Below are 13,360 nucleotides of genomic sequence, written 5' to 3'. Positions count from 1 at the left end.
TTTTATTTTTTTTTTTATTTTTGACAGGCAGAGTGGACAGTGAGAGAGAGACAGAGAGAAAGGTCTTCCTTTTGCCGTTGGTTCACCCTCCAATGGCCGCCGCGGTAGCGCGCTGCGGCCGGCGCACCGCGCTGTTCCGATGGCAGGAGCCAGGTGCTTCTCCTGGTCTCCCATGGGGTGCAGGGCCCAAGCACTTGGGCCATCCTCCACTGCACTCCCTGGCCACAGCAGAGAGCTGGCCTGGAAGAGGGGCAACCGGGACAGGATCGGTGCCCCGACCGGGACTAGAACCTGGTGTGCCGGCGCCGCAAGGCAGAGGATTAGCCTGTTGAGCCACAGCGCCGGCCAGTATATTGTTACCTTATTAAAATATTGTGTCTTTTATAGAAAAGTAGAACAGTGTAGAAAATATTAAATTGCATTTATTGATATCCCAAGACAACTACAATTGATATGTTGATGTGTTTCCTTCCAGTATTTTTCAGACATGGTATACATGGCTTAGCCTAAAGACTTAAGCAACACTTCCCCCCTCAAGTTTTTCTTTCTTACCCCTTCTCCAAAATTTAAATTTTAGGAACAGTATCATCAGGAGTGTCTGCAGGAGAAACAGAAGGGTGGCTAGGCCTGCAGAACCAGCCTTAGCCTGACTTTAGCTGTTGTCCTTTAGAACAAAAGGGTATAAGGTAAAAGGACAGCTGGGCTTTTCCAGATGAGGTCAACATTGCCTACCTTTCTTGTCACACGTGAGCAGAAAATACAAGCACGAGTGGGTGGAAATGTAAAGCCCAGTAAATTTATTTACTAGTTTACTACTGCTGGTGGCCTGGGAAAAGCAGTGGAAGATGGCCCACGTGTTTGGACCCCTGCCACCCACATGGGAGACTCGGAGGAAGCTCCTGACTCCTGGCTTCAGCCTGGCCCAACCCTGGCAGCTGCCATTTGGGGAGTGAACTAGCAGATGGAAGCTCGCACTCTCCCTCTCTCTCTCTCCCCGTCTCTCTCTGTAATTCTGACTTTCAAATAAACAACTAAGTCTTAAAAAATTTTTTTAAATTAATAGAAGAAAAGAAATTCATTGTCTAGGCCAAAATAACAGTAATAAAAATGATAACAAATTTTTATTAAACAGTATGTGATCAACAGTGTAATAAGGTTTTTTTTTTTTTTTTTTAAGATTTATTTATTTATTTGAAAGGCAGAGTTACAGAGAGGCAGAAGAAGAGAGAGAAGTCTTCCACCTGCTGGTTCACTCCCCAAGTGGCAGAAACGGCCAGAGCTGGGACAGTCCAAAGCCAGGAGCCAGGCCACCAGCAGGGAGCTAGATCATAAGTAGAGCAGTCAGGACATGAACCGGTGCCCATATGGCCCCTGATTTTAAATTTTCAAAGCAAACATTGTGAGGTAGTAATACAATGAATTCCTATATACCCTTCACCCCATTTTCCCTATTAATATTGCACATTAGTATATTTGTCACAATTAATGAACCACATCCTGCTAATAATGTCATTTTGATTTTTTCTTTCATTCTTTTTTCTTCCTTATTTTTAAGCTTTTAAAATTTTAGTCATTAATTGGCACTCATTTCTTCCATATAACTGCCACAGAAGAAATCACACACTGATTTTGTTAAATGATTGATCATATGCCACTACTTCAGAAAATGTCATTCCTTTCCAGATATTCTTAATTCTAAATAATCATTCTACTTGTTGAGTCAATTGCCCTTATTAGTGTCTGTAAGGATTAGTAACATATTTTTTATTTATGTTTTTAAGAAAGATTTATTTATTTATTTGAAAGGCAGAGTACAAAGAAGGGGAGAGAGAGAGAGAGAGAGAGAGAAATATCTTCCATCTGCTGGTTCACTCCCCAAAAGGCCACAATGGCCGGAGCTGGCCAGGCCGAAGCCAGGAGCTAGGAGCTTCTTCTGGGTCTCCCATGTGGTTTCAAGGGCCCAAGTACCTAGGCCATCTTCAGCTGCTTTCCCAGGCTCATTAGCAGGGAGCTAGATAGCAAGTTGCTCAGCCAGGTCTTGAACCAGTGCCCATATGATATGCCATCCCTGCAAATGAGGCTTAACCTTCTATGCCACAGCGCTGGTCCAACAACATGTATTTTCAGTAAATTTTTTCTCATTTCTAACTGTACTATTCTTTCCCTTTTTGTGGTTTGCCTACTTAAAATATTTATTAGTTAAGAAGTATACTGGCCTTTTGAAAATGCATCTTTCATAATCTGGGTCATTCCACAACTTGTGTTCTGAAATAGTTATTTCTAGATTTAAGATTATTATCCAGTACTTACAACCACATGATTTACCTGTACTTAAAATGAACACCCTTACCCTAAACCTCTTTCTTTTACAGCTTTTGCTGCTGTCATTATAGAGAAGGAAAGAGAGAGAGAAGTTGATGATGCATTTTCCTAGGGACTCCCTCTGAAATTTGGAATGTATCTATTAGCATTTTATACAGTGTATGTTTAACATTAATTAATTAAATTGTATTATTGGGACATAATTTAGGTCCTGTATTATGTTTCTATAAGAAAATGTGTTTTACGTTCCAAACATCCAATTTACAAGCAAACCATTGAAATAACTCTTTTAAAAAAGTAATAGGATAGGGCCGGTGCTATGGCGCAGTGGGTTAAAGCCCTGGCCTGAAGTGCCAGCATCCCATATGGGTGCCGGTTGTAGTCCCAGCTGCTCCTCTTCCGATCCAGCTCTCTTCTGTGGCCTGGGATAGCAGTGGAGGATGGCCCAAGTCCTTGGGCTCTTGCATCCACGTGGGAGACCCGGAGGAAGCTCCTGGCTCTTGGCTGTGGATCAGTCCAGCCCCAGAATTTGTGGCCATGTGGGGAGTGAACCAGTGGATGGAAGACTTCTCTGTCTCTACCTCTCTCTGTAACTCTGTCTTTCAAATAAATAAAATAAAATCTTTTTTTTTTTTAAAGTAAGAGGATGCCTCTCTATATTTTCTTTCATAAATTGTGTCCTTACTTACAGATACACATTCTACCAGAGGCTACACTTATACTGTAGTCACAGATTATTTGAAATCATTACAGTGATCTGGTTTTGTGAGCTGAAGAGAGATGTATCTTTTCCAAGAAGTTAAAGCAATCCCCTGTGGCTTTCTAATTTTCATGGGTTTGCAAGCTATCAATTGAGGCTCCTTTGAATGGTCTGTACAGAATATTAGAAATAAAGGAAATGACTGAAACAAAAAAAGAAGTTGTGTCCTTGAATTTGCCCTTCTGTGACTATATTAAGTGACTTAATTTAATTTAATTTAGGCGACCCTAAAGATGTTATTGGATCACTTGAAACTGGTGGCTTCTTTCCATGAAGTGAATAAGATGACCTGCCAGAATTTGGCCGTGTGCTTTGGACCAGTATTATTAAGTCAGAGGCAGGAGACTCTCACCCACAACAACAGAGTCTTCACTGATTCAGAAGAGCTTGCAAGTGCTTTGGATTTTAAAAAACATATTGAAGTTCTTCATTACTTACTCCAGCTTTGGCCAGGTACATGATTGTCTAGAAATATTTTTCTCTCCCAGTGATAAGGTGTTTGAATGAGCTAATCATTCAACATGTCCATATGTGATTCAAGAAAATCTTATCTGGATTTTGCTTTTTCAAATATGAATTGGTATCTGATTTTTAGTTTTTTTCTGTTTCAGCTTTCTGCCTTTGCTGATAATTTTGTGGGTATATAGCTCAGTACACATTTTAGATATAATCAGATCTGGATTTGAATTTATTAGCAATCTGACCTTGGATAAGCTCCTGAGCTTCTTAGAGCCTCAGTTTTGTCTTTTGTCATACAGATTTAAAAATGTGTTGATAGACTTTGCATGCAGATTATATAAAAGACTGTGTACAAGGCACTCAGGTTATCTCTTAACACAAAACAGATACTCAGTAAATATTAACTTTTTACTCTTCAAAATTTTAGTTTAACTAGTATGAAGCAGAATTCATATTTCTCCAAGTTCTTTCTCTTGATATCTTTACTGTAGTCATGGTTATTCTTTAAGTTATCCCAGCTTCAACTGGTAATTTTCTTTGATTTTAGCTTTCATATCCATCCATTATTCCAGTCAATAACCAAAGGCTGACAATACTAATAATACGTCTTAGGTAGTTTCAGCTCTAAAATAAACGTGTATTTAATTTGGTGCTCCATAGAGGATCCTGTATTGAGTTCCACAATTTTCTGGTCCTGTAGTATCCGTTGCTTGCTCGACCCACACTACATGAGACCATGAAAGGACTCAGGTGCTTATGGTGGTAAATGTGCCCTGGAATCCGCCTGGATTCATGCCTGGACCGTGGCACTGGGCTGTTGAGTGGGTTCAGCTTCTCTAAGCTTCAGTTTGCTTCTCTCTAAATAGTGCTAATGTCAACACTGTTGTGAAGATTGAGATAAATAGCACTTAAGGCACTGGCCAAAGTGTTTTAGCACAAAGTGAGCCCTTCATAAATATTTCTTGTTACTCCTTTACGGATATGTATGAGAAGACAAGACCAAAGTGCAAAGCAATGCTTCACCTAGTCTTTTAAATAATTTTTTACTTATTTATTTGGTTGTGGTTTTTTTTTTTTTTTTTTTGAAAGGCATAGAGAGACACACGCACAGAGAAAATGTTGGTTCACTCCCTACAGTGCCCACAACAGCCAGGGCTGGGCTTGGCCAAACCCAGGAGCCCAGAACTCAGTCTTGGTCTTCCCTGGGTGGCAGGGATCAAGCACTGGAGCCATCTCCCACAACCTTCCAGAGCGCACCTCAGAAGGAAGCTGTATTCGAAACAGAGTAGCCAGGACTTGAACCAGGCACTCTAAAACAGGATGTGGGAATCCCAAGGGGTGACTTAACTGCTGTACCAAATGCCTCTCCCTGATCTAGTCTTTTAGAACAAATTTAATTTATTGTAAAAGTGAGTTAAAATTAATAAAAATATTCAACTTTTAAAATATTTACACAGGCTTACAAATTATTTCTAATTTGTGTTTTACCTGAATTAGAGTATATTATTAATTATTTTAAAATCCTCAGTGAAGATTCTCTGGGTAATTGCACTGATTTCTGCATCTGGCACTCAGCATCAGGAATCTGTAAGAATGTATGTTTCCCGGCCTTTTCTAGAACTGCTTTAATTCTAACTAACATCAGGAGTTGGGAGGAGTCATCTTACCACGATCATAAGTGAACGCTTCCTTCCCTGGAGATACCATTAAGTACTATTCACACCTGAGTCTTTGTCGTTCATTTCATATCAGAGTTTTAATGCCATTGTATTATTTTATGATAGCCATCCTAGTTTTGAGTTAGGGAGTAGAAACCCATGTTATAGAAAAAGCAGGTTCAGATTTCATAATCACTCTATTTTAATGACAACCTTGAATATTATCTCCTAGTTACAGCACCTTATTCCAAGGTTTTGTGTTGTTGGCTTTAAATATAACTGTTCTTTTTTCCTATGACTTACTATTTTTCTTTAGCTGTAGTACCTCAAACAAAGGACAGACCAGCACAGCAGGATGAGAGGAGAAACAGCAAATAGTGTTGCCCTCTCAGTCACCTGCTATTGAATTAAAGAAAAGGTGGGGATTGAGTAATTGTGGTATAGTTACTGGACCTGATGAACTTGATGGTGACGTAGACCACGTGGTGAGGACTGGGCTGTGTTGCCCGTCTCCATGCATTCCGTAGAAGACTTTGGCTTTCCCTGCTGTGTACCTGATTTTTCTTTTTAGAACTTCCCTCACTAAAAAGTTAGCAGTTTCTTTTTATTGTGTGGTATATTTTATTTTATATATTTTAACTTTTGGCCAGAAGATAATTTGCTTTGAGATTTCTGTTTGAAAAAATTGTGTCTTCAAAGGAATTAGTTAGAACCCCAGCACGTCAGCAATGGAAGGTGAAAATCCCTTACCAGTAGTTTATCAACTTGTTCTCTAACAAGTCCTTAAGGTTCTTTTCTTTGCAAGCAGCTTTGGGGCAAGATTGTCGAGCAGAAAGGAAACACCCTTTTGACCCGAACAGTCTTTTTTTTTTCATTTGTTTTATGTCTTCATAAAACCTTTTATTTTAAAAATGGGTTAGGGACTATGTTTTACTTACCGTTATATTCCTGGGCCATAGGACATTACTTGGTACTGACTAGAAACAATTTATTTCTGTTAAATAAAGTAGTTTAGAGGCTAATAAAGTGATTAAAAACAAATGTGGTGGTAGAAAATAAGACAAGGAAAAGCTGTTTCTTAATACTTTTTTTTTGGACAGGCAGAGTGGATAGTGAGAGAGAGAGAGAGACAGAGAGAAAGGTCTTCCTTTTTGCCGTTGGTTCACCCTCCAATGGCCACTGCGGCCGGCGCATTGCGCTGATCCGAAGCCAGGAGCCAGGTGCTTCTCCTGGTCTCCCATGTGGGTGCAGGGCCCAAGCACTTGGGCCATCCTCCACTGCCTTCCCGGGCCATAGCAGAGAGCTGGCTTGGAAGAGGGGCAACCGGGATAGAATCCGGCGCCCCAACTGGGACTAGAACCCGGTGTGCCGGCACTGCAAGGTGGAGGATTAGCCTGTTAAGCCATGGCGCCGGCCTCTTAATACTTTTTGAAAATTTTTTCAGCAACCTTATAGTGTTTTTTATTTTGTTCTATTGAAGGTGGGTAATCAATAATAATGAAAAAACTATAGCTTTTCTTTTGGAGTTAAAATTAGCCATTGTCTCTGTACATTTGATAGGAAACCATTCCAAGATTAGTAGTGTGTTTTTTTTTTTTTTTAAGATTTATTTTATTTATTTGAAAGAATTACAGAGAGAGAGAGAGGTCTTCCATCCTCTGGTTCACTCCTCAAATGGCCTCAACAGCCGGAGTTGAACCTATGTGAAGCTAGGAGCCAGGAGCTTCTTCTGGGTCTCCTACGTGGGTGCAGAGGCCCAACCACTTGGACCATCTTCCGGTGCTTTCCCAGGCACATTAGCAGGGAGCTGGATCGGAAGTGGAGCAGCTGAGACTTGAACGGGTGCCCATATAGGATGCCAGCACTAAAGGTGGTGGCTTTACCTGCTATGCCACAACGCTGGCCCTGAGGATTAGTAGTTTTCAAAAGCTAGTGACATTGATTTTTATTTTCCTCTTTAATGAAAATATTTGTTTATTTGAAAGGCAGAGTGACAGAGAGAGAGAATGAACACACACACACAGATAGACAGACAGAGGGAGAGACAGGCAAAGAGAAAGCCTTCTTCCTTCTGCTGGTTCACTCCCCCAAATGGCCTCAACAGCCAGATCTGGGTCAGGCTGAATCCAGAAGCCAAGAACTCCATCTTGGTTTCCCACATGAGTGGCAGGGGCCTAAGTGCTTAGGCCATCTTCCACTGCCTTCCAAGGTGCATTAGCAGGGAGCTGGACAGGAAGCACAGTAGCCAGAACTTGAACTGGTACTCTGATATGGGATGCTAATGGTGGCTTAACCTGCTGCACCACAATGTCAGCCCCAAAGTTGACTTTTCAGAAATTGAATTTATGTCTAAAATATGTAAAATATCAATCTAAGTGATTTCTCAAGTATCAGTTTATCAGGGCCAATGCTGTGGTGCAGAGGGTTAAGCTACCACCCATGATACCAGCATCCCATATGAATGCTGGTTTGAATCCTGGCTTCTCCACTTCCAAATTAGCTACGTGCTAATACACCTGGGAAAGCAGTGGAGGATGGCCCGAGTGCTTGGGTCCCTGCCCCCCATCTGGAAGACCCAGATGGAGTTCTGAGCTCCTAATTCAGGTCTGGCTCAGCCTTAGCCATTGTGGCCATTTGGGAATGAAACAGCAAATGGAAGATCTCTCTTTCTCTCTGTTTCTCTCCCTCTTTTTGTACCTCTACCTTACAAGTAAATAAATAAACCTTAAATAAATATATCAATTTGGTGATTTCTGAAATGTATTCAAGAAAATATACAAAATGTTTGACAAGGGTCTCGACCGAAAACAACCTTAGGTAACTAGCAACATGATGAATCTAAATTTTTAGAACAATTTATTTATTTTCATTTTATTTGAAAGGCAGAGAGAGACAGAAAGAGATCTTCCATCTGCTGATTGATGCTCCAGATTCCCACAACAGCCGAGGCTGGTCCAGGCCAAAGCCAAGAGCCTCCAGAACGCAATCTGGGTCTCCCCTCAAAAATGGAAGGGAACTAAGGACTTGACCCATCATCTACTGCTTGCTTGCTCTCTCTTTCTCTTTCTTTCTTTAGATTTATTTATTTATTTGAAAGATCTAGTTACAAAGAGGCAGAGGCTGAGAGAGAGAGAGATCTGCCACCTGCTGGTTCACTCCCCAGATGGCTGCAACAGCCGGAGCTACACCGATCCAAAGCCAGAACCGGCACCCACATGGGATGCCGGCACTGCAGGCTGCGGCCTTACCCGCTATACCGCAGCACCGACCCTGCATCTACTGCTTTCTAGGGTGCACATTAGTAGGAAGCTGGTTCAGAAATGGGACTCAAACTGGGTACTCTGATATGGGAGCTGCTGCACCAAATGCCTCCCCATCAATATGGATTTTTGCAGGCACACTAAGACAAACTTGAGACAGAGACCATCCCATCTGGTTAGGAGAGTACTGTAATGGGTTGGTGAAGACAGCAGACGCGACAGTTAAGCACTAAGAAAAGCAGGAAGAGACTGAAGGGAAAAGAGTGAGGAGACAGTGAAGATGAACAGAGGAGACCAAGGAATATGAATCATTAAAGAACAGAAAACTTCAGACATCCATTTTGCAATTACATCAGTTAATGGCATGGAACAGTCTTTATTAATACTGATATTAAAGATCAGTTTATTTATTTATTTATTTATTTTATTTTATTTTTTTTTTATTTTTGACAGGCAGAGTGGACAGTGAGAGAGAGACAGAGAGAAAGGTCTTCCTTTTGCCGTTGGTTCACCCTCCAATGGCCGCCGCGGTAGCGCGCTGCGGCCGGCGCACCGCGCTGTTCCGATGGCAGGAGCCAGGTGCTTATCCTGGTCTCCCCTGGGGTGCAGAGCCCAAACACTTGGGCCATCCTCCACTGCACTCCCTGGCCACAGCAGAGAGCTGGCCTGGAAGAGGGGCAACCGGGACAGGATCGGTGCCCCGACCGGGACTAGAACCCGGTGTGCCGGCGCCGCAAGGCGGAGGATTAGCCTGTTGAGCCACGGCGCCGGCCTAAAGATCAGTTTAAAGTTAATACCTGACTTTTCTAGAAAATTTTCATTTTTTAAAGATTTATTTATTTATTTGAAAGGCAGAGATACAGTGAGAGGGAGAGAGAAAGAGAAAGAGAGAGAGATCTTCCATTTGCTGGTTCACTCCCCAAATGGCTGCAACGACCGGGGTTGGGCCAGGCTGAAGCCATGAGCCAGAAGCTGTTTACCTGTTGCCCACATGGGTGCAGGGGCCCAAGTACCTAGGCCATCCTCAGCTGCTTTTCCCAGGCTTGTTAGCAGGGAGCTGGATTGGAAGTGGAGCAGGTGGGACTCGAATCAGTGGCCGTATGGGATGCCCCCACTGCAGGCGGAGGCTTAACCTTCTATGCCACAGCACCAGCCCCTAGAAAATTTTAGATCAAGAGCTTTAAGCTATTTATAATGACATAATGACCACAATAAGAATGCAATAAATAGAAATGTTAAAAACATATCTCTCTCTCTCTTGCCTCTCCTTTGTAACTCTTTCAAATAAATAAATAAATCTTAAAAAAATACCTATATATTGTTACCAAGGATTATAGTAAAGTATAAGGAAAAGAAAATTATGTGGTCTCTGAAAAATATTAATATTACCATATGTCTGGAAAGCTAGAACTGTAAACATGTTTGTGTAGTTTTTCCATTGTCTTATTTTGTAAAAGCATAAGCAATCATTCATTATGTACTGAAAGTATAAAGTTGGCGTGTTATCACTGATTTATGTTCCCTTTATGTTAGTGATGGGAAGTATAAATGGAGAGACACTTATTAATGGAGAATAAGCAAGCAGAAAGAGAAAGGTATCATGGATGATCTTTAATAGCTGTGTTTCAGCATTTTAAATCTTTTTTGTATGCAAGAGAACCTTAGACAAAATTTTTTTTGAGTATATCCAAAAGAGTAACCCATAAAGCTTTGGTTTATTATGAAGTAATATGTGTGTGGTAATTGTCCATGTGGCTATCACAATGCATATTCTAAGAAAAAATTGAAGTTAGCATGGAGAGTATTATTTGGAATTGTTAAATACCTGATAAGAATGGGAAAATAAAATATCTGTACTATTTTCAGGCAATAAATGAAGACTATTAGTAGCTAATGCTGTATAATCAAGCTCAGGTAACACATGGTCAAGTTTAGCATTCATGCATAAATGAACTTTGGGCTGCTTCATAAAGTAAATTATGTCACTGCTGCTAATAGAATTGCAAAAAAGCCCACAAAGGTCAGAACTTTTATAGTGATCACTTTAGATGCCTTCGCCTCTTTTAGATGTTTGCAGACAAAGGAACTTTTTGTTTTGTTTTGTGTGTTCACCAACATGCCTTGCCTGCTTTTTGCCAAAGCTTTTAATTTAGGAGAAGCTACCAGCTTAGCTGCTGTTTGAATTATAGTTAGACAATAATTAACTTGCACAGGAAGTTAATCAACATTGGCAATTTGTTTTGTTTTGGGGACATTATGATATAGCATGACTTAGCACCACTGAACATTCTAGTAGCTTCTATCCCTAATCTTGATTATGTCTGGTGTTAGGAAAAAATAACTATGGAATGCTTTATTTTGATAGTGTGCATGTTTTTGTTTTAATGCATGTTTGTAGTTGATTATTAAATGGCTTATCTTTAGCTCTGTTTTCTTAAGGCCAGTTGGATTACTGTCAATAAAGCAAATTTATTGTTCATTTGTAGTGCAACGTTTAACTGTCAAAGAATCACCTGACAGTTTGTTCCCAGAGCAGACATCTTCTCTGAATTATTTGAGGCGGAAGAAAGCACGACCTTACATGCTGAATCTGAGTAGCACTGATTCATCCGGAGTACTCAGGCCAAGGCAAACCAGATTAGACAGTCCACTTAGCAATCGCTACGCAGGAGACTGGAGCAGCTGTGGAGAAAGCTACTTTTTAAATACAAAAGAAAATTTAAGTGATGTGGATTATGATGATGTGCCTTCAGATTACAGAGAAAATGCAGATTACAGCAAAATGGATGGACCAGAAATAATGATTGAAGAGCCAATTCCCATGTCCAAAGAGTGTACATTTCAGACATATTTGACAGTGCAAACAATTGAGTCCACAGTGGATCGAAAAGTCAACCTCAAAGATCTACAAGAAAGTATTGATATTTTGATTGGCAATCTGGAACGTGAACTCAACAAGAATAAGCTTAATATAAGTGTTTGAGATTAAAGGGGCTTTATTTATTTATTTTAAAAATAATACCTTAAAATTTCAAATCAGTTTTTCATGAAGCTTCCTACAGTGATGTTTTATTTCTTTTACTCTTGAAACCTTCAGTTAACTTCTACTAAATTAATGTGATTCAATCAGAAAAAAGCTATTCATTGATATGATTTTTACTTACTAGAAAATTGTTCTGAGGGTGGAGATAACAGGGACATGTTGGGATCTTGCAGTGATCTTGCCAACTTTATGGAGCTAAGTTTCAGATGCACTTACAAGCACACACTAAGTCATTGGCCCATCCAGGCTGCTGGGCTTCAGAGGAACTGCTCTTCTGTAGCCGCACCGGGTTCCTTTCAGAGCAGCTGCTTCACCTGACTTGCAGTCTGAGTCCTTGTCACGGCAACATTGTTTGGTCACATTTCATTTGCAATGCAAATGCTGCTATTAGAAAACATTTTTATAAATAAGAGTGAAATTATGCAACTATTAATGTATTCTGTATTAACATTCAGTAATTATTTAAGCTTATAAAATAAATATTTTTATAATCCTGAAAATATGTATATATTTATAAGTGCATTTATATATAGGTACTAGAATGGGAGAAGGGACTGTAGAATCAAATGTATTTTTGAAGTATATATGTCATGAGGCCAAAATTACTGGTTTAAAATGTCTTTTTGGACATTTAAGTTAAAGAGGATTTACATTAAAACACCTGGACAAAAAGCATTCTAGAAGCATCTTAATAAAAATGATAAGCTTTGAATAACAAAGTCACAATATTAGCTGTGAAAGGTCATCTTTTAAATTGAAATCCTCTTACTCCTTAAGGTACTAAGTGCACAGATGCCTGCACTGGTGACCTAGATTTTAAAAAACCTTCATCTATTCTCTGCATTTTTGTATTCTGTTTTAAATATTTATTTGTAGTAGCAAGTTCATACTTTGAGTTTGTAATTCTCCCCACTTGTTTCCAAAGAAACCATCTTGCCAGAATACTGTGTTACTGATTTTTAAAAATTAACTTATTTTGGCTAAGCTGATAGTCATTGTAGCAATTGTAGCGGAGTTTGAAAATGTAAATTTAGGAGACTGTTAAGTTGAAATGTATTTTTTTAACTTTTATAATAAACTACAGACTATGTAATTTAAAAATTATAAATAAAATTTAAATCACCAACTTTCAGATGTAGCAGCCATTTACAAAACTGACATCCTGATATTTTTTCTAAATATTAAAGTATTTAACTATTTCTATGCAATATACATTGGTAAGCAGAATACCTTTTTACTTAATTTGAAAGTCCATTCATAAAAATATTTTATATGAAATTTTCATCTTCTTAAATCTTTTGTAGCAATTAGGAGAAAACCAAAATAATATGTGTCACCTATATGTATTGGTAAATAGGCAAAAGAAAGTACTTTTAAATGTTTTGTAAAAAAACTGTTTTCTCCCTTTTATTTACTCTATCATGTGTAATGTATGATATGAATAAGTTGTTCCAGAAATGTAAACACTTTGTTAAAATATTATAAACTTGATAAACCTATTAATTGTAATGATTAAGGACCACTTATTTTAATATTCTTCTTAAACAAAGGTGTTAAAGTATTGTGCCATCATGGATTATCCTTAAATATATGTTTTAACCTTTTTTTGTCCAAAATTGAATTTTACAGAATCTGAAACACTTTAAAGTCCATGTTGTGTTATTGTGTTATCATGCCGTTTTGGGTAGGAGTCATCTTGAAGTTAATCTCTGCCGTCTAAGAGATTCTGCACATGTGGGTTGTCTGAATCACCGTCATGACTGGAAACATCTTTTATGGTCTCTGCTGCATCCAGAAGTGCTGAGTAGCTTCAAGTGCCTTTACTTTAAATCCTTTTTTGAGTTCCTAATTTCCTGGG

General features: G+C 39.3%; 1 protein-coding gene across 1 annotated transcript in view; it reads left to right on the top strand.

The window, feature by feature from the left end:
• Window positions 1-13,106, top strand: part of SYDE2 (synapse defective Rho GTPase homolog 2) — a 60,615-nt gene extending 47,509 nt beyond the window's left edge. The window contains exons 6-7 of the mRNA XM_062191641.1: window positions 3,304-3,535; window positions 10,946-13,106. Coding sequence (XP_062047625.1) covers window positions 3,304-3,535; window positions 10,946-11,442 — 729 coding nt within the window. The 3' untranslated portion in view covers window positions 11,443-13,106. The remainder of the gene's footprint in view (window positions 1-3,303; window positions 3,536-10,945) is intronic.
• Window positions 13,107-13,360: the final 254 nt, after the last annotated feature.

The sequence above is a fragment of the Lepus europaeus genome, chromosome 5, assembly GCF_033115175.1.
Source record: "Lepus europaeus isolate LE1 chromosome 5, mLepTim1.pri, whole genome shotgun sequence".
Classification (NCBI taxonomy): Eukaryota; Metazoa; Chordata; class Mammalia; order Lagomorpha; family Leporidae; genus Lepus; species Lepus europaeus.
The sequence above is the reverse complement of the archived record's forward strand: the minus strand, read 5'-3'. Positions and strand labels throughout refer to the sequence as shown.